The 20,129-nt window shown below is 48.0% G+C and overlaps 1 protein-coding gene across 1 annotated transcript; it reads right to left on the bottom strand.

Moving 5' to 3' along the window:
* Positions 1-57: 57 nt before the first annotated feature.
* LOC119194074 (MAP kinase-activated protein kinase 2) lies at positions 58-15,714 on the bottom strand. The gene is made up of 10 exons (XM_037448140.2): positions 14,591-15,714; positions 10,470-10,609; positions 8,622-8,686; positions 8,320-8,399; positions 8,102-8,228; positions 7,883-7,958; positions 4,943-5,067; positions 4,626-4,711; positions 4,443-4,523; positions 58-2,782 (listed from the first exon to the last, which is right to left on the bottom strand). The coding sequence occupies exons 1-10, from the start codon at positions 14,885-14,887 to the stop codon at positions 2,624-2,626; spliced, it is 1,236 nt and encodes a 411-aa protein (XP_037304037.1). The 5' UTR covers positions 14,888-15,714; the 3' UTR covers positions 58-2,623.
* Between the last annotated feature and the right edge of the window lie 4,415 nt (positions 15,715-20,129).

Below are 20,129 nucleotides of genomic sequence, written 5' to 3'. Positions count from 1 at the left end.
TTCATTATTATCACTTTTTGGCATGAAGAAGGAGAACTAAGTCCTTCAAATCAAATTGAAGAACTATCTCAATAATTGATCTACGGTTTCTTGACATGTAATTGCCTTACTGTTCATCCCTCTAGTTTCGACAGACACCTCAACCATGGTGCAGCCTTAGCAGTTGTTTGTGAAATACCTGTGCGTATTCAGGGTGTGACAGTTGTGCACAAGGACAATTAAACACAACAAATCTGTGACAAGTTTACTGAAAGGAAGCCAGGAAGGTGTATACAGGAAGGTTCGTTAAAAAAACATTCTAAGGAAACCAAACTAATCCGTTTGGGATGAAGGACACCAAGAGACCTGTCGACGCTGAATGAGCTGCAGGGTTTCATCAATCCGATGTAAGAGCATTGTGTTGAATGTTCAATCAGTTTATAAAGATTTACTTAAAAAGTCAAATGAAGCACGATGGGGGGGGGGGGGGGGGGCTCAAGGGACAGTGCTGTGACGTCATGTGAAGCACACGGTTAGGTTCATAACGCAGAGGCAGTGACACCTGGACCAGCAGCCTGTGATAGTTTTCCCGCTTAAGGTCGAGCACAAGGCCCTAGTTCTTCACACCATGGAGGCCACGAAACAAAAAGAAAGGGAACGAATGGACGTCGGACAGTTTTAGACCAGCTGGACTGAGCAGGACAGAAGCAGTCGGAGGTCAGATGGCTCTTTGACCTTTGAAACATTCCTTCGGCAAAAGCCAAAGGGATCTCATCCCCCCCATCCCACTGAGACACACACACACACACTCCCTCTGCCAGATACACACCTACGGCTCAGGCCTGCACCCTCACATGCTACTAAGACTCGTCATCCCAGGGTTTGGTATAAGGTAATATCTTACAGAAATATATATATAGACAAATCTGTTTTTTGGATGATTTGTGGCTGTATTCGTAAATCTTCTGAACATATAACAAGTAACTTTACATGACCGTCCAATAATCAGTCTGCTCTACCCAACACAACAATAGATGTCTTTAATCAGGAGGTATCCTGTCTGACTGTAGCCTCTATGTGTAAATACACCTAAACTTTAAAAGATGCATTCAATCAAAACCCCCCTAAAAATAAAAAAATAAATCTAACAAAGGTATTTAAGACCTAGGCCTACATAAAAAAACACGGACCCTTGACCTAATAAGAAATGTTTTCTTCCTGTCAAGTACGTGTGATGGGGAGGATCCGTGACCTATTGTGTGAAGTGACTTTGATGGGAAATGCATGAGACACCACAAATACAGACTCCTCTTTGTAATCATGACCGTGCTTGTCTCTAAGATGGCTGACTAACAAAGGAAAAGTACGGTGACTGCCTCCTCGCGAGGAAGAATATCATTTGCGAAACACTGTCAAATTCCACCAACAGACACATTGCTCAGAACTTTTAATGCTCAAACACCAGAGCACCAAACAACAGCTGAGAGGTCATGCAGTATTTGGGCCACATCTAATAATGGCTGACATCCTGTATTTACAGCAGTGAAGCCAAGTAGTTTTTATGATAAGCTTCCTTTAACCCATCACCTAAATACTGGAGGGGCACCATGTGATCAAAATGGGGGGAGAGGTACTCAACATGTAATCTAAACATAATATTGTTGACCTTTTTAAGTGGAACTCCCAAGTCAGATAGCTGCAGATCCCAAATAACTTTTCTATTTATAGCGGCCTCACAAAGCCTGAAAGGCAAGACGACAAAAGAAATAGTTCCGCGGTCCTCAGGAACTAAAAAAAACACACACAACTGTGCTCTATAAAGTTTAATTTGCATCCGTATGAACAAATCCAATCTGTGACAGACGAGGTCTCCACCGCTGATGTTTTAACGCTATTTCCAGAAAGCAGCCACGTCAACCCCCCCCCCCCCTTCCCAATAAACCACCTCAGGAAGAGTGTCACAGCTGGTCCCTCCAGCTCCAGCAGCCGTTACGCCACGAAGGCGTGAGGCTCCGTGGCCGCACGCAGACAGGAAGCACGCTGCCCCTCGTGTCTGCACTAGCGCCACTTCATTTGCCCCGGTGACCGGAGCCTGTTCACCTGTCGCTTTCACGGCAAAACTGTCCCACGGGGTTTGAAGTCTACGGACGGTCGGTGATTTGTTTCATGAAAATGTCAGAAAAAACACGCAGGTGATTCTAGGGAGGGCACCAGTTTCAGTCTTTGCCTCTCTCTCGGCGTGGTTTGCAAACCGGTGCGCAGTTAAAAAGTGAGACCTCGAATGGGCGACCCGGTATTAAAATATAGAAAACATAAAATGCTTGCATGTCCTCTCACACACACACACACACAGACAATATTACAAAGTCTAAAAAGTGACATACATACATACATAAAAATAATTCAAAACAGACAGGACCCCAGTAAACAGAGCCGACAGGAGAAACGGGGAATCACGGCCCGATATCGTCTTGTAAATGTCCAGCTGCCACTTCCTTCGTGCTTCCTGTGCTGTCTCTTTATTTCAGAAACCGTCGCCTCCCGCCCGACTTCCTCAAGAGTCTCGCACAAATCTCCAAATGATCTTCTCCGGCGCCAATTCAGTCTCTCTTCCCTCGTCCCTTCCGCCACCGTCGTCGTCGTCTCACTGGCTTTGGCAGACCGCGGAGCCCCCCTTGGCCCCCCCCGCGGCGGCCTTCTTGCGCCTCTTGTTGAGCAGCGGGTTGCTGGAGGTGTCGAGGTCTTTGATCTTCACCTGGTCGTAGTCCACGCGCATGGTCGCCAGAGCGCTGGTCATCTCGTCCTGTGAGGGACGGGGGGGAGAGGATGAGGGGGGAGTGAAGACTGCTCTAGTCACAATGTCCACTACAAAGGGCACTGCTGGTACTTTACAGTAAGATTAGGAGGATACTTCTGTGCAGTCATATCCTCAACAAAATTTAGGAGTTTTCGAATGATTGACATTACTTCTTATTCCCGTCTGCATCAATAGATCTGTGCTAAATCAGTGCAGACATGCAATAGTTTAACATTTTTAGAAATATCCTTATCCCCGTTCACGCGGCATTAGATAAGATCACGGACACCACTCTCACATTTGCACAGTCAACATCGAGTTGGTGACAGCAACAGGTTAGCTTAGCTTAGCATTTAGACTCCAACCTGAGGGGAAGAACTAGCATAGCAGTGTCCAAAGGTCATACGATCCACCCACCAGTACCTAGGGGTCAAGTTGCAGTTTTGATGGATATATGCTCCTGGCATATACATAGTCCAGCACACAACTTTACATTTTAACACATCAGGGGTGCAGTTAGGTGCTTCTCAAAATGTCAAACTACTGCTGCTTCACTAACGGATTGAAAGTGCAGGGGAAAATAACTAAAAGTGCACAACGTAGGGAGGAAATGTGAACACTTTTTCGAGGTTGGGAAAGATCAATTCATCACTTTCCGAGGTAAAAAGAAGCCGGAGCTAAGACAGACCTCCGACCAACTAAAACGTAAAAAGACTGGTGTGCAAAGCGGAGCCAGGAGCTACAGCTCTGCAAAGGTGAACACTTGATCCTGCATGGTTCGTGTTTGAGGTCAATTGTGTCAGTGTACCTATGAAGAAAGAAGGTTTGTGCTTTTCGAGAAGTGGTTGCGAGGTGGAGTGCAATCCGTGAAATTCTTGCACAAAGTAGCATTGCCCATTGCAGAAGGAAACAGTGGTGTATTGTGTCTATATCCTTTTGAGGACATTTTCTTTTCATAGCGCTTTAAATCTTATCTCTTTAAACCTGCTCATTCAGTTGCTGTGAAGGAATGCGTCATTCTGTCCACAATATTCATCATTGCACAACTGAGGCATTAACCCCACGCTGACTCAACAGGAGCAAACACCATTCTTGTTCTTTAAAACCATTCTTTGTGTAAGTCATAGAAACAGAGGGCAGCTGAGCTTCTTTGTGTTTGAGTGTGTATGACCACTGGCTTCCCCTATTGGTCACTGTGGGACCATCACGATGTTGATGAGTGAATTTATTTATTTATTGAATGAGTATAATTTTTTGTAATTTGCCATGGCTGTTTTTTATGTTCTAATGATTGTAATTATTGGCAATCCCCTATTTGTAGAACTCTGAAGTCATATAGAATAAAAACAAATGTTTGTGTATTGAATTTGTTGTTGTTCTGGACCAGTTTTGTAACGCCTGAGTAAAACTGTAATAGTGATGTCTTCGGGGTATCTCAGTTTGGGTCTGTGGATTCCAAATTTTAACAGAGAGTATTAAAAACTGAGGGAGATGATCTTAAAACATATTTAGGGTATTTAGGCACGCACGTAAGATGCTCTTGAGTTGGCTTCTGGGAAACGTAGGATACAACACATCCCTGTAACAATGGGGCCAACCAAACTACATTAACAGGCTGCAATGCCAACACGTGACCACAGGGGGTCAGTGTGGTTAAGCCTCTTACCTTCACATCGTCCCACATCTCTCTGTCCTCAGTTAGCACCCGGGTGGTGTGCAGCGGCGTGGAGGGAACCACCATGGACTTCTGTGGAGGGCATGAACACAGATGTAGGTGTGAGCGAACAGACGCACGGACAAACAGGAAGCAGTGCAGCAGGGTCACAGCCTATCTGCACTTGGTTCTTACATTAATCCAGGGGTGGTTCATGAACTGAACGATGGTCATTCTCTCGTTAGGGTCCGTCTTCAGCAGCTCATTGATCAAATCTTTGGCTGGAGGAGCAGAGGGAATGCAAAGATAATGACACAATTAGCAGCAGAAAACACACACACGCCATTCGTGTGTCTTGCGAAGGTCTCGGGGCGTGGCCCACTTTCACAGCGAATAGGATGGAGAGTAAAGACTGAGGGGAAAAAATGACACCGCCAATCAGTGTCATCGCAGTTGGTTAAGCGGGCGGGAGTTCACTTAATGTTTCAACAACACACTCTGCCAGTTCTCACCTTCCTGGGACACCTCGGCCCACTCCGGGTTGGGGAACTCGTACTGGCCCATCCGGATCCTTCTCTTCATCCCCGGGGAAATGGCCTGGCCCGTGTTGGAGTAGAACGGAGGGAAACCACATAGCCTGCACAGGCGGACAGGTTGTCATTGAACGACTCGTTTGAAGGCATTTATTGACAAAATGAATCATGAAAAACACATTCATGGCGAAAGCCTCGCTGCCCCCCCACCCTGTCACGATCGGCTGGTGCAGGTTGAAGGCAGGCAGGCAGGCAGGACTCAGACGCAGGGTCTTCCGACAAAGTGCTATTTATTCAAACAAAACTCAAGCAGAACGTGCACCAACGAGGACTGACATGGACATGGACAATGACGCGACAAAGGACAACTGGCACACAGGGCTTAAATACACAAGGGAGGTGCAGGTGATTGGACACAGGTGGAATCAATCACGCAATCACAAGACAAGGCAGGAAGTGAAGTTAACCCAGGACCACAAGAGACATGAAACTTCAAACTAAAACCGGAAGCGAAGCCAAACCGTGACAGAACCCCCCCCTCAAGGACCGAATTCCAGACGGTCCTAAAGGGGAGCAGAACCGGAAAAAATCAGACAAGGGGAGGGAGGGTGGGGACCCGACAGCTAAGGTCCGGCGGCCTGCCGGGGCGGCGGCCAGGCGTGGGGTGCTCAGGGGGTCTGCCGGGTCGGCGACCGGGCCTCGGGGTCTCGGGGGGTCTGCCGGGCCGGCGGCCGGGCCTCGGGGTCTCGGGGGGTCTGCCGGGTCGGCGGCCGTGCGTCGTGGCGGGGGGCGCCGAGCAGTGCGGCTCCGGCGTCGTCGTGGCTTGGGGCGCCGAGCTGTGCGGCTCCGGCGTCGTCGTGGCGTGGGGCGCCGAGCTGTGCGGCTCCGGCGTCGTCGTGGCGTGGGGCGCCGAGCTGTGCGGCTCCGGCGTCGTCGTGGCGTGGGGCGCCGAGCTGTGCGGCTCCGGCGTCGTCGTGGCGGGGGGCGCCGAGCAGTGCGGCTCCGGCGTCGTCGTGGCGGGGGGCGCCGAGCTGTGCGGCTGCGGCGTCGTCGTGGAGGGGGGCGCCGAGCAGTGCGGCTCCGGCGTCGTCGTGGCGGGGGGCGCCGAGCAGTGCGGCTCCGGCGTCGTCGTGGCGGGGGGCGCCGAGCAGTGCGGCTCCGGCGTCGTCGTGGCGGGGGGCGCCGAGCAGTGCGGCTGCGGCGTCGTCGTGGCGGGGGGCGCCGAGCTGTGCGGCTGCGGCGTCGTCGTGGAGGGGGGCGCCGAGCAGTGCGGCTCCGGCGTCGTCGTGGCGGGGGGCGCCGAGCTGTGCGGCTGCGGCGTCGTCGTGGAGGGGGGCGCCGAGCAGTGCGGCTCCGGCGTCGTCGTGGCGGGGGGCGCCGAGCAGTGCGGCGGCCCAACCCCTGACCCCACCCCCCCCTCAAGGGCCGGATCCCAGACGGCCCCCAGGGGTGGGGGGGAGAGGACCAAGGGATGGGAGGGAGGGGGCACGATCAGGGGCCGTGGGGACGGGCCAGGAGACTGGACTCTGGGGGCCGGAACGGGCGGAGACTGGACTCTGGGGGCCGGAACGGGCGGAGACTGGACTCTGGGGGCCGGAACGGGCGGAGACTGGACTCTGGGGGCCGGAACGGGCGGAGACTGGACTCTGGGGGCCGGAACGGGCGGAGACTGGACTCTGGGGGCCGGAACGGGCGGAGACTGGACTCTGGGGGCCGGAACGGGCGGAGACTGGACTCTGGGGGCCGGAACGGGCGGAGACTGGACTCTGGGGGCCGGAACGGGCGGAGACTGGACTCTGGGGGCCGGAACGGGCGGAGACTGGACTCTGGGGGCCGGAACGGGCGGAGACTGGACTCTGGGGGCCGGAACGGGCGGAGACTGGACTCTGGGGGCCGGAACGGGCGGAGACTGGACTCTGGGGGCCGGAACGGGCGGAGACTGGACTCTGGGGGCCGGAACGGGCGGAGACTGGACTCTGGGGGCCGGAACGGGCGGAGACTGGACTCTGGGGGCCGGAACGGGCGGAGACTGGACTCTGGGGGCCGGAACGGGCGGAGACTGGACTCTGGGGCCCGGAACGGGCGGTGACGGGCGTCTCGGCGCCGGAACGGGCGCTGACGGGCTTCTCGGCGCCGGAACGGGCGTTGACGGGCGTCTCGGCGCAGGAACGGGCGCTGACGGGCGTCTCGCCGCAGGAACGGGCGCTGACGGGCGTCTCGGCGCAGGAACGGGCGCTGACGGGCGTCGTGGACGGTGTTGCTGCCGCCGACCTCGGAGGTTCAGGACGTGGGGATCGTACCTGGCCTGGAGGAGGGCGGCCAGCTCCAGCACCTGCTTCCCGCGTTCGCTGAGGACTGGAGGCTGAGCGCTGGCCTCCCACTGCGAGTCCCAAGCGGTGTCTGGACAGCGGCGAGGGCGTCGACCGGAACGCCGCCCGGAGCCTGCTGGCGAGCCGGGGTCGGCGTTACGCCTGGCAGCCTGCTGCACGCTGAGGGGACCGCCGAGGGCCAGACGGGTTCACAAAAACGGGTTCACAAAATTGAATCCCGCTGAGTCCTTCCATGGTCGCGTCATTCTGTCACGATCGGCTGGTGCAGGTTGAAGGCAGGCAGGCAGGCAGGACTCAGACGCAGGGTCTTCCGACAAAGTGCTATTTATTCAAACAAAACTCAAGCAGAACGTGCACCAACGAGGACTGACATGGACATGGACAATGACGCGACAAAGGACAACTGGCACACAGGGCTTAAATACACAAGGGAGGTGCAGGTGATTGGACACAGGTGGAATCAATCACGCAATCACAAGACAAGGCAGGAAGTGAAGTTAACCCAGGACCACAAGAGACATGAAACTTCAAACTAAAACCGGAAGCGAAGCCAAACCGTGACACACCCAACCCGACGTCCGGTACTCACAGGATGTACATGATGACGCCCAGCGACCACATGTCACATGACTTGTCATATTTCTCCGGGCCCAAAACTTCAGGGGCTTATCATTGGCAAAACACAAACACAAAGAAAGATTTAAGATATACATAAACTATGAATATTTATACCTGCTGTTGTACATTTCTTGTATAAAGGGTCTTCCCTCGAAAGGGTCTGGAAAAAACCCAACATGAAGCAACGTACCCACGTAGTACGGTGTGTAACAGGGGGTCTGCAGAGAGTTGTCTACCGTCGTCTCTTTAGCGAAGCCAAAGTCGGTCAGTTTCAGGACCCCGTTTCTTTCTTTAATGGTGTACAGCAAGTTCTCTGGCTGGACACGAGGCAGAGGGAAGGACAAACAAATGTGATGAAACGTCCTCCAGTGACCCGGAGACGGCTGGTGTCGTTTGACCGCTGTGCACCTTGATGTCTCTGTGGGCGATGTTGATGTGGTGGAGATACTCAATGGCCGTGCCGATGTCCTTCATGATCTCAGAAGCCTCTGGTGGGAAAACAGGAGAACACATTCTCAAACCAGAAGCAGTTCCAGTATCACACACAAAAAGAGATAAATCAGGGATCAGAAAGGAACAAACTTAGTGGGTATTATGTGCTTTATGTTTTGGGTTTAATGCGATCCAAGATGGCCGACTTAAATTCTTCTTCCCTGTTATTAATGGTTGCTTCCCTCATATCCTGTGACACAGAGGTCATCAGTCCCCACCTTTCTCAGTGAAAGCCTGGTCTCCTCTGGCCTGGATTCGGTTGAACAGCTCTCCTCCCTCCATACTGGAGACACACACACACACACACATACACACAATTTATAAACTGCACAAATGACAATCCCGGGCATTGTGTCAACTCTGTATCACAGGAACCAATCTACGATCAAGTATTGATACTTGAAGCTTTTGTGATCTCCAAGCCGGAGGAAAATTGCATTCAGAACCATTATCAAGAATGTTATTATCAGCAAGTATAGTATCCACAGTAAAAGTAAGCGTCCAGGAAAATGTAAAAGTTGTAAACAGTTTATCTGTTTTGGTTGTATGTTATTGCTGCATTAATCTGTTACATAAGTCTGCTTCAAATTCTTCCCATTGGTTATTTTGGTCTACAGACAAGCATCATTTTCTGTAAGAGCATCCTATTTTTGTGGTATCAGTACAGTGGAATATTCCTCCTCGAGATGAGAGTAGTGTTGAGTGGTGGATTGAAAACCACCTTCACGTCGGCAGGAGGATCGTAGCAAATTACATTTAAAATCCCCAAAGAAACGTTTTTTTCCAGTTCTGCTTGCGCCAGCAGAGATATTCTGACCTCATCTCGTTTGTGCTGGTGGATATATGCAATGATTTCAACCTCATACATTTCTACTTAGGTCGTGCAGTGTAAGATACAAAATAATAAAGCATCTGCATTAAGCACCACAGTCATCGTGTCAAAAAAGGTAAACCCCAGAGGTGCAAAGTTCACTTAGGGTCAATGTAAATCTGATAAAAACGTTCATATAAAGCTTTCAGTTCCTTGTGAAGAGAGAAATGATGAGAGGAATTAAAAATACAAAAGTGAAGTTCACACTGAGTGAAAGTAGTAATGTAGAGTGGGAAACCAAAACCGAAATATGGAGGAAGGAAAAGTACCAAAATATTCTTATTAAAGATTAATTCTGTAAAATGATATTGTTTTGTCCCCTCTGTAGTCTCATTCATAGCGGGTTTATAACAAAACGACTCGTTTAACAATAATAACTTACATAACAATGACTGACCTATGAGCTAATTAATCCTTTAAGTTCACAATCATAGCAAGTGTGTGTGCGTGTGTGTGTGTGTGTGTGGGTGACTGGGTGCTAAATTGTCTGTATTGCCGTCCTACTCTGCCAACCTTTGCTCATACAGGAAGCAGTGAGTGACACTGCGAGCACACCCGCCCCCCCCCCCCCCCCACACACACCCACACACACACATTGAGATACAACCAAACGTCGCTAGATATTAAGCAAAACAAAGTTAGCCAGACATTTCAGATAAGCAAGTTACATCTTTATCTGAAATCCCCCTGTGACGCAGCAAGGTGTCGTTTCTCTCTCTGCTGTCAGTCTCTGTGGTTTCTTTCTCTTCCACTGAATCATTTGGGGATTTTTTTCCATTTCAAAGTGAGAGGCAATAAAAGGAACAAAGTTCAGGGACATGAACATACATCAAAGCTCTCTTTCTCTCATGCGCACACACATGCGCGCGCGCACACACACACAGACACACAGGATTTGATCTGGGAACCATCACACAAAGTGTATCAATATGTACCAGCAGCATTTTGTTAAAATAAATATGATGGGATGTTGCTACAGAGCTTGTGCTCTTTATTCATCACCAAACAAATGTTTAAGCCTATTAAACAATCTTTAAATCAATCTTTTTTTTAAGAAAGAAGAAATTTGATCATTGCGTTTACGTAGTTTTAACAACTTGCACTGAATATCAGAGACATGAGCAAATAGATGTTGTAAGGCAAAGTATCCCCAGTGTATGAAGTGATGGGTGGACTGGTGCAATGTGAGCCGTACCACTCCATGACGATGAGCAGGCACTTCTTCCCATGATGCATGTTTTCATACAGGCTGATGATGCGAACAATGTACGGCCCTCCTGATACTCGCCAGTGCAGCTCCACCTCTCGTCTGGCTTTGGGGCTGTCGTAGAGAATCTGAGGGAGACACGGAGACATGATATGATGAAAATGTAGGTCTGATTAGTCGTTCATATGAGTTACATTTTAGTGTGTGACGTGACTGATTCAATATTTAAATTTCTACTACTGGATTCTATGCAGGTTCTATATTGTGATTGATGGATGTTCAGTAGAATCCCACCACGTTTTTGAACGCATGTTAGTAGTTCTACGAATTTATGTTGATAAAATGCACGTTTCAGAGCTAACTGTGTGAACAGGTCTCATTTGACCAAAAAGTATCAGATGAATTAAATGTTTGTAGTTTTATTTTTTTGGCAAAAATACCAAACATTTCTTTGTTCCAGCTTCTCAAGTGCGAGAATGTGCTGCTCCTCTTTGTTTTATGACCGTTTAAAGGTCTCACTTTAGACTTTAGAACTGTAAAAGAAAATATATTTTATTGTATAAACAATAAATGGATCAGCAAAGAAAATAGGTGGTTAGATCGATTAATTCATATCAAAGAGTGATTATCATTGTTTTGATAATGTCAACACTATCACACCTAAAAGAGCACCTAAAATCTGCCAAGTCGACTGTGCCATGTCAAGTATTATAATCGATTGTTCAGCAACAAAACAACAACAACTTATTTATTCATACTATTTGTGACCCATACCATACATTTGGTCTTATGTCGTCCAATAATACGAATTTGAGACTCAACTGTGTCACTCAATAAAGAATGCCATTAATGCAACTGAATGCAACTTAGGGCCTATAGTGACCTGACAGGATGTGCGTTTAACATAGGGTCACACACATATGTGCGTTTAACATAGGGTCACACACACATGTGCGTTTAACATAGGGTCACACACACACACACACACACACACATACACACACACACACACACACACACGCACGCGCGCGCGCGCGCACAGACAGCAGGTGGGGGACCTTGAAATAGCACACAACTTTAGTCAGGGTGTATTTTTGGATGTGACAGGAATGGAGTGATCTCCTCTGGTTGGAATGGACTGATCTCCTCCCAGGCCTGAACCTGACACAAAGAACACAGCAAAAGGCTGACTAACTCATATGTAACACACGCACGCATTCAGAAAAACAGTCACCAAACCCAACGTTTTCTAACAAGTGACTTCCCCAAAATGTGAAAAGAATATTTATGGAACGGGTGGAGAAAAAGTGTCCTTCCAAAATATTAGACCTCCCCATTCGACTGCATTACCGCCCGCTAACGTCAAAGAGGAAGTGAGAGCCGACTGTTTCACAGCAGCAGTGTGTGGAAAGTTGAGGGTTTCCGGTGACTTATTTGTCTGATCTACTACTACATGTTTCCTATTGTGTAAAGAAAGTGTGTAGGAAGCTGTAGTGAGTCGGCTGTATCATTTAAAGCTTTATGACTTTACCCAGGAGCAGATAACGAGTGAGCGGGTCTCGTTAATTTCCTGCATTGAACCAGAGTTGCCTGCAATAAAAGCAGACGCGATTGGATTGAATACAAACATAAAACATTGGGGGGGCGGGGGGGGGAATGAGACCGACTTAATCGTCTGGTGGAGACTAAACCTGCTTGTCCCTGGTCCTGCTATAATCAACCACATCCTCACACTCCTCTAAGCCAATCAGAGCGCTGACTACAACCCCCCCCCCCGCCGCGCGCACACACACACACACACTCAGACACAGTGACCTCATAATGCCTGCCTAGTTTAACAGCAAATTACCTCTCAGCTCAAGCTACACACACTGAACCACACACACTTATATGGCTCAACCTGTTCACATATTAGTGGCCCAGAGGATACTTAATCTGTCTCTTTATAATATCTTTATCTTTACAACTTCTACCAATGAAGCAGCTGCTCATGAAGTCCACATTAATGAGTGTTAACATACAATCTAATGATGGTCTATAACAATATGCTATTACAAGGTGCCAATGCCATACTGCAAACATACAGTCATCAGACTAGAATTGTGACGGTATAGAGATTATAAGATAAATCTAACCACAAAATGCAAATGAGGCTGAAGAGAAGAGCTTTATACTTTCAAGTATTTGGTTGTAAACCATGGGTGTTGGAAAATAAGGATAATAAGTTATTACAATCCATCCAAAGGGCAAAATCAATTTCAATATTGTGATGTTGCTAGAGGAAAGGTCACGGAATCAAAATCAGCAGAATAATAATCTTGAATTAGTGTGTTAGACCTCAACACGAGATATTTCAGTCTGGACTAAAGTTGAGGACAGACCAACCAACACTGAGCCAAACTATGGCTAGAAAATATATATCTAAAAAAAAAAAAAATCTTATTACCCTCAACCAGAAGAGGCCAATAAGATGTGTGTTGCGCACACATGGAGCGGCCAAAGAGTTGAGGGTGACTGGTGAGAAACTGGTGAGACTGAATAACTGGTTTAACCAGTGGTCTGCTGCAGACCCCGTTAAAGACCTGATACGCCAGATCTCTACTCCGAGGAGTCTCACCAAAACTCCTTCTACGACAGTCTGGTGCCTGCGAGTCCCGGAGGAAACCCAGATGTGTCACGATGATGCCAAAGACCCGAGCACCCCCCCCCCCCCCCCCCCCAGGAGTCAGACAAATCCCAGTTAAAAGAATCCCGATGACTTTAATGGAATTACATTAACAGAATGGTTCCCCTCTGGCTCTGCTGCAAAGTGGATTACGCTCCTAATACCCATCCATTACGTTTAGTGCCGAGTGAAACACTTCATTTAAAAAGCCAGTGAGCTCATTTGGCCCTCTTTTTTTTAACTTTTAGATTTAGAAAGAACATATGTGAGCGGTAAATTAGCTTTAGTTGGAATAAACCAACCCCCTCCAGAAGCAGAACCAACACTCCCAGTAAGAGACATCAAAGAGAAGGCAGTTGTGATTTCTCGAACCTTTTGCCAGTGTTCTCAGGGCTCAGAGGGGCTTCAGGTGCCGAGAGTGGTGGATTTATGGTGCTTTCACGAAGCCGGGGTCACCGTGACCGACCACAGCGTTCTCTGATGGAAGCTGGAGCCTGTCATGCACCAGGCGAAGCTTTCACAGATGCAGTCAGCGGTTACGTGACTACAGACACAAGGACATTTTCCGCAGAAAACGACACGACCAAGCACCCTGTCCCTCCTGTACGTTCATCTTTAGTTTTTTTTAGTTTCTCTGTTGCCTTTCAGCGGTTCACATCCTCTGTTTCTCGATCTATCCCAAGGTCTTGGCGCTCAGATCCAGGTGGATTACTGTAAGCCGGTGAATCTCTCAGTCGGTGGTGACGGCCTGACGACCCCGGGCCTGGGTGCCCCTGCCCGTGTGTGAGATGTCACTGCCGGAGCCCACGTGCCCACGTGACGCGGAGTAACGCATCGCAGCACATGGCCCGGGGTGACCATGCGGCCTTTAGCTTACATCTGAACGCTTGAAGCCCAGGTGAGCTCAGTGCGGTTCGTCTCGTATTCGATATGACAAGCAGAGCACAGATGTTGTAAACAAGTGTGGAGTTTAGGCCTCGGGAACAAAGTCATGGTGAATTATTCAAGCCCTCAAAACGCTATTCACTATTACAAGGTTCAGTGTTAGTCTGTGACAGAAAGCTGACCTCTATAAAGGGCAAAAGGTTTTTTTAATCTGAGCTACGGACTCAGAATCCATTTTAAGATCCTAAGAACACAGGCCAGAGACCAAAGCGGCACTATAACCCAAACATTTCAGACAGGTATTAACACCCTTTCATTCATCTAAAATGCCTCTGCTGCAGTCCAAGCTGCACTATTAGAAATTGATTTATAGCTTTGGACAATAGACAGAGACTAAAACAACTTTGTAACTTACGAGGAGGGCAAATGACCCCCTTAATGCTTAAACTGTGTCTTTGCGCCGGCTGGGCCAAATGAAGTGTACTTATGAGGGGTGCACGTCGATTGAAGGGATCTATCGTCCACTTCCCTGTTTAGAAACGCAAACACACTTCAGTACCTTCAGTGCACACTTCTCTCCAGTCTTCTTGTTGAAGCACTGAAGCACTTTCCCACTGATCCCTAAGCCCAGGACCTGGGTGGAGATCTTGTAATCGTCCGTCACCGCGTAGCGCTTTATCTCCACTTTGGGGTACGCGGGCAGAGGGAAGTGCGTGGACTCGCCGCCCGGCTCCTGCGCGCCGGTTTCGGGGGGGCTGCGCTGCCGCAGTTTCGCCTCGTCGGCCGGAGAGTCCGGCTCTGCCTCGGCGATTGGCGCTCGCAGCGGCTTCTCATTTCCGTTTCCATTTTGCAGCATGTCGACACCGTGCTCCCGAGAAGAAAGCGTGAGAAATTCACCGCAGAAGTCGCAAGAAGACGTCCGCCGCGCGCCGCGGATTGCGTAAAGTTGGAGAGGAGTCCTCCGGTCCGACAGCGCGTCTGGTTGTCCTGGGCACCGCGGACGCTTTATGGACCCCCCCCCCACGCACTAGTTCCTCCCTATCTACAACATGTGGCTCATAAATAAAAAAAAAAAAGTCTATTTGTTTTAGCTGCCCAACACGGAACTTTACTACCCGCCCGAACTATTCCTTTAACCGGTAAAAAATAACTCTTCAGAGAAATACGAATATTTTTGATTATCCGAATGTCTCACAAAAAACGTATTCCAGTTAGAAAGGTCGCTGACACACAGCAGTGCGAGGATATTTTGTCGATTCTGCTGATCTCAGTTTGCCGGTAATCTGGAGTCCTTTGGTTGTGGTCACATGGTCACTGTCACCGTTCGCTTAAGCACCACCCTTCTACTGTCAAGTCATATTTTCCCATCTGTGGAAGCCCTTAAAGGAGCCGGATGTAGATTCAGCTCCGTGTCCATCCAGTGAGCACCGAGGACAACAAGGCAAAAAAAGCCGGAAGGAGAGATCACTGTGAGCCAAGCCACGATGCAGCAGGTGGAGAACCGCTGGAACGAGATGCCTCTAACCTCTCTATCATGGTATGTCATCTGGCTGTGATCTGCCTGCACTTCCGCTGCTGGTGGATCGCTCTACAAAGGCAAACAAAACAAAAAAGAATTTTCTAGGACAGCACTGAGTCAAGTGTTTTCTGTGAAGTCTACCATGCGTCCACACAAGGTGTTGGCTACTGTGCCGTGAGTGGAAAACACAGAGATGCAGTTTCAGATACTTACGTGAAACCAGACACTAACTGGAGTCTATTTCTGGGCGAGTAATAAAACCACCGAAGTAAGATACACACAAACACTACAGCAAGCAGAGCAACACCTGGTCCCACTGAAAAACAGGGTTCACACACCTCAGCAAAAGTTTCAGTGGATCAATTATCTTGACTAAAAACATTTGTTTAAAAAAATCTGATGTACTAGTAATCAAGTGTTATCTACTTTATTACCTTAGTAACCTTATTACTAAGGTAGGAAGGATGAAAAAAGAAACTGGGTGAGAGCAAGTAATAAAGAACATCTTGCTAACAAAAATTGACCTTATGGCAATATTCATACAAAGCCCATTTAAACTGGTAGATACGTGGTGCTACACCTTAAATGTGTACGTTTTAAGCCAATTGTGGCTTAAACAGTCAGCGCAATGTCAGACCTTAAAGTCGAATCCAATTGTGTCGATGGAGGTGCTGGAGAGACGGGCATTGTTCTGGACGGTTCCTGTTAGAAAAGCCCGGGGGGAAATGAAGCCCCTTAATCCATAAAACCGGCGGAATGCTATTATAGATCCATCTCTGCAGAAAATTCATCCTCTGAAGCAGGTCTTGACACCCACAGGGGGCGGAGGCTTTAGATATATACCTCGAGGGAGAGAGACATATTCCCAGTCAAAGGGCTGTGCTATTCTAGCTGAAAATAGATGGCTGGAGTTATAAGAGCATGTCGGAAATGCCTCCAAAAGTTTGACACATTTCTGCTCACGTCTCATCCCCAGATGCATCCAGTGAAACACACACAATGTCACCTCGTTAGTTCAGTTCTCAGTTACTTTTACAGTGGTTGTTACATCTGGCCAATGCGCGGGGAGGAGCGGAAGGAGAATGTTATAGGAGCGTGTTATATCTGAAAGAACAGAAAAAGAGACGAGGACCAGTTACTGACGATCAAACTGGCAATGCCTGATTCAGTGCTGCTCATGCTTCTATACTCGCCAATTACAAGATCACTTGTGTGCAAATACATAGCAATTATGTGTCATGAAAGGAAGCAAAAACATAAGATGCTTTCTAACCTCAGGTTGTTTAAAAACATTTGAATGAAAAATGTTTTTTTGGACTCCACAGTAAAGTGGCAAAAATAATATATTTCAGAGAAGCTGAGAAGACAGTTGACTTATTAACTTGGCATTTAAGATTCCAGCTTCCAGTTTGAGAGCTGCTGACATCAGAAGTCAAAGCAAGAACTGGATGAAGCAACAGTTATTTTTACATTGTGATTACAAGGTGTGGCTTTTGAAGGGTACAATTTCAGCTACTGGACTTAAATAGAGATTTTACATTACTGTTGGTTAAACATTTAATTACTGTTTTTTTTTTTCCATTTTAAGATGGAAAAAATCACACAATATTATGGACCATGAGTTGCAAATGTATAACTAAATATTGTAGAACTGGGGTGTCCACAAGCTACTGGGTGCCAGGTGACATTTTTGGGAAAAAGACCCACTGACCTCTCTCCAAGGCAGAGTGCATCAGGTTCCCTAAGTGACAAGAACAGTAAGTTTAACACAAGGCTCGAATTTAAGAGAAAACGTCAGTTACCAAGAACGTTGTTTTGTGATTAGAGAGTAGGTAACAGAGTCACAACACAATCTCCCTCCAGCCAGTTTTCTCCAGACGGTAACTGAGGACACAGTGATGTAACAGCGTAGTATGAGCCAGGAGTATATCTCACATAATTGGAAGTAATGCGATAAACACCTATTATAACAGCCACAGCGGCAGCGCGATGCTGGGAGAAATATTTAGCCAGCCACTAGATTTCATCTTTGTGGAGGATACATGTGAGATGTGTATGTTTATTTAATATAATATAATGGTAGGGAAAACACCGTAGTACAGTGTCCTGGCCCCCCCTGGAAAGAATTAGCACAGAGGTGGCCATTCTTAACGAGACATATGTGCGAAAGGGTTGCACAGTGCCTCTTCCCAACGAAAGAGAGGGTAAGAGGGAGAATTCCCAGGCCTTTCCCACAGACACAGGCCTTTCCCACAGACACGGCACTCAGTTTCTCAGAGAACTTCATGACATCAGCAAGACTCGTAGGGAAACGGGACGAAGACGAGGGGGAGTTGAGGGGGGGACGACGCCGCGGAGACCACAGACAGGTCTGTGGAACGATGGAGAGGGGAGGGGCAACAAGCCATAAACAACACTGTGGGGCAAACGACCCGGAAAATGATTTCCGGGAGAAGTTGGCCGAGTTAATAGCGTGCTCCAAACAATAAGCAATCTTCAATGTTTGCGCTGATACGGGCCGAGCCAAAACAAATGGAACCATTATCGCCACGCTAACATCTCCACACATCCAAGCCACCGCCACAGAGATAAGACATACGAAGGCAAGAGGAAAGAGCCCGCCGCCACCCGAGACTCCACGAAGTGTCGGCTGAGCCGGCGCAATGTCCTGCAGGCCCTGAAGAAGACGGTCAGCCCGGTCCAGTCAGGACCAACAGGTTGTGGAATGAGGTGAGCTTTGTGTTCCAATCTCTGGGGAGCGGCTCCCTGGAGGGAAACTAACACGCGCCTGTTTAGGCAAAGCAGGGCAACCGTACTTGTATTGCATTTCAACAACAAGGCAATTCAAAGAGCTTGAGATAAAACCATTAAAACATCCAAACATTAAGTTAAGAACATTAGTTTAAACAACAAAACAGTCATTAAAAAGTTAAAAGACAATGTTAAAAAAACAAAAAATAGAATACAATTTTCTGTCTAGTTTTAAAGTACTAAAATTCCAAAGTGGTCAATTAAAGGCAGCAGCAAACAGCAAATTCTTGAGGGAATCAGCAGTCAAAGCCTCTCTTGAAGCCCTGCAGATGTTCGTAGAAGCTCTGTACCAGGTTTCTGGTGTTGTCCAGAGAGTTGAGTCTCAGGATGTCCTGCCAGGCAGCGGGGACAGCCAGCTGAATGCTGGGTAACTCAGCTTTGAGACATTAAGAAGGTAGTGCAGGTAGTGTCATTAAGCAGGTATTGCAGTGGAAGGAGACTGTGGAAGCTCACCCATTTTTCACCATGTACATTTGGTCATCATTCCTCATGATGAGTTTGTGCTTCTCAAAGCAGCCGAGGCCCACATTGCTGTACGGGCTCCATGTGAAAAACTGATTTATGTTGATGAATATCTCCTTGTACGCAAAACTGTAAAGATGTACTGTGGAATCAGTGAAAGAAGGGATATATCCCATCATCTGGTTTCAATACTGTGGGATTTCTTTCAATCTGTTAGAATTGGCAATGCCAGCCATGAAGATGCCAAAAAACCACATTACAGTGAACACTAGAACATGAGGTCAACATTGGACAGGCTCGACACACAGAAGAAGAGGATCTGAGTGCGCCCAGCCACCTTCACACACACACACACACACACACACACACACACACACACAGACACACACACACACACACACCGGAGGCATCAATGTCCCGCTTTTTTCCCTCCGCCGCCATCACTTTGACTACCAGTAGAACTAGCGTGAAATTAAATGACATTATGACATTAGAGAAGCTTTTCCAGTCTTTTATTTTGATGTCTCCAGCGTTGCTCTTGGAAGCCTCCTAAACTTTCTCTCTGTGACACCAACATTCATTCCTTTTAGTCCCTTTTTTAACTTTGCAGTGCTAATGATTAACTGGTTCTTAGGAGGAGTTTTTCTTGATTCTGAGGTTTGGCTTTATATCAGACGTGTTACCAGGGCGACAGGGTGAAGTTAAAGAGTGCGACTTTGGAGGAGACCTCTGGGAAGTAGTGTGGTTTAGGCAGGTTGGAGAGGATCTAACTCCTCGACTGTGTTCTCCAAGAGGCAGGGTTTACCGAAGCAAATGGCGTTCTCAATTGTGCACAGGACGTCTTGCAACTTCATATGTATTTTTCTCTCACTGGCACCCTCCGCAGTTCAGATCAGCACGAGGATTTCTCAGCATGTTTTTGATCCATGATCAAATGAATAAGCCCAACGCAGAGAGTACCAGGTAATCCCACCATTCTCCACTCAGCGGAAATCTTTGCTCATAGAAATGACAACGTATGATGACTGTAAACGTGAGTGATACATGATAATGCTGATTCTTAAGTTTTAAAGGTGCACGTGATTCTGTCTTGTGATTCTGCCTGACCGATTATAATAAAGATGTTAAAAGGGACCCCGGATGGCAGCTGACCTGCCGGCGTGTTGATGATGCTGGGTTTGTTGGTGTGTGAACACTTAGCTCTTTGAAACAATAGAGCCACTCCTCTGCCATAGCTGACCTGCATTCTCCCTAGATAGATACTTAAATCACAAAGAGACACAAAATGCATACAACATCTGTAAAG

The sequence above is a fragment of the Pungitius pungitius genome, chromosome 8, assembly GCF_949316345.1.
Source record: "Pungitius pungitius chromosome 8, fPunPun2.1, whole genome shotgun sequence".
NCBI classification, from domain to species: Eukaryota; Metazoa; Chordata; class Actinopteri; order Perciformes; family Gasterosteidae; genus Pungitius; species Pungitius pungitius.
Note: the sequence above shows the minus strand (reverse complement) of the source record. Positions and strands in the feature narration are given on the sequence as shown.

Bases quoted from the DNA above. Each gene is read 5' to 3' on its own strand.
- LOC119194074 (XM_037448140.2), bottom strand. From the start codon at position 14,887: ATGCTGCAAAATGGAAACGGAAATGAGAAGCCGCTGCGAGCGCCAATC. The intron at 8,229-8,319 runs GTGCACAGCGGT...CCTCGTGTCCAG, and splicing joins TCGCCCACAGAGACATCAAG to CCAGAGAACTTGCTGTACAC. The intron at 7,959-8,101 runs GTACGTTGCTTC...GCCAATGATAAG, and splicing joins TTACACACCGTACTACGTGG to CCCCTGAAGTTTTGGGCCCG.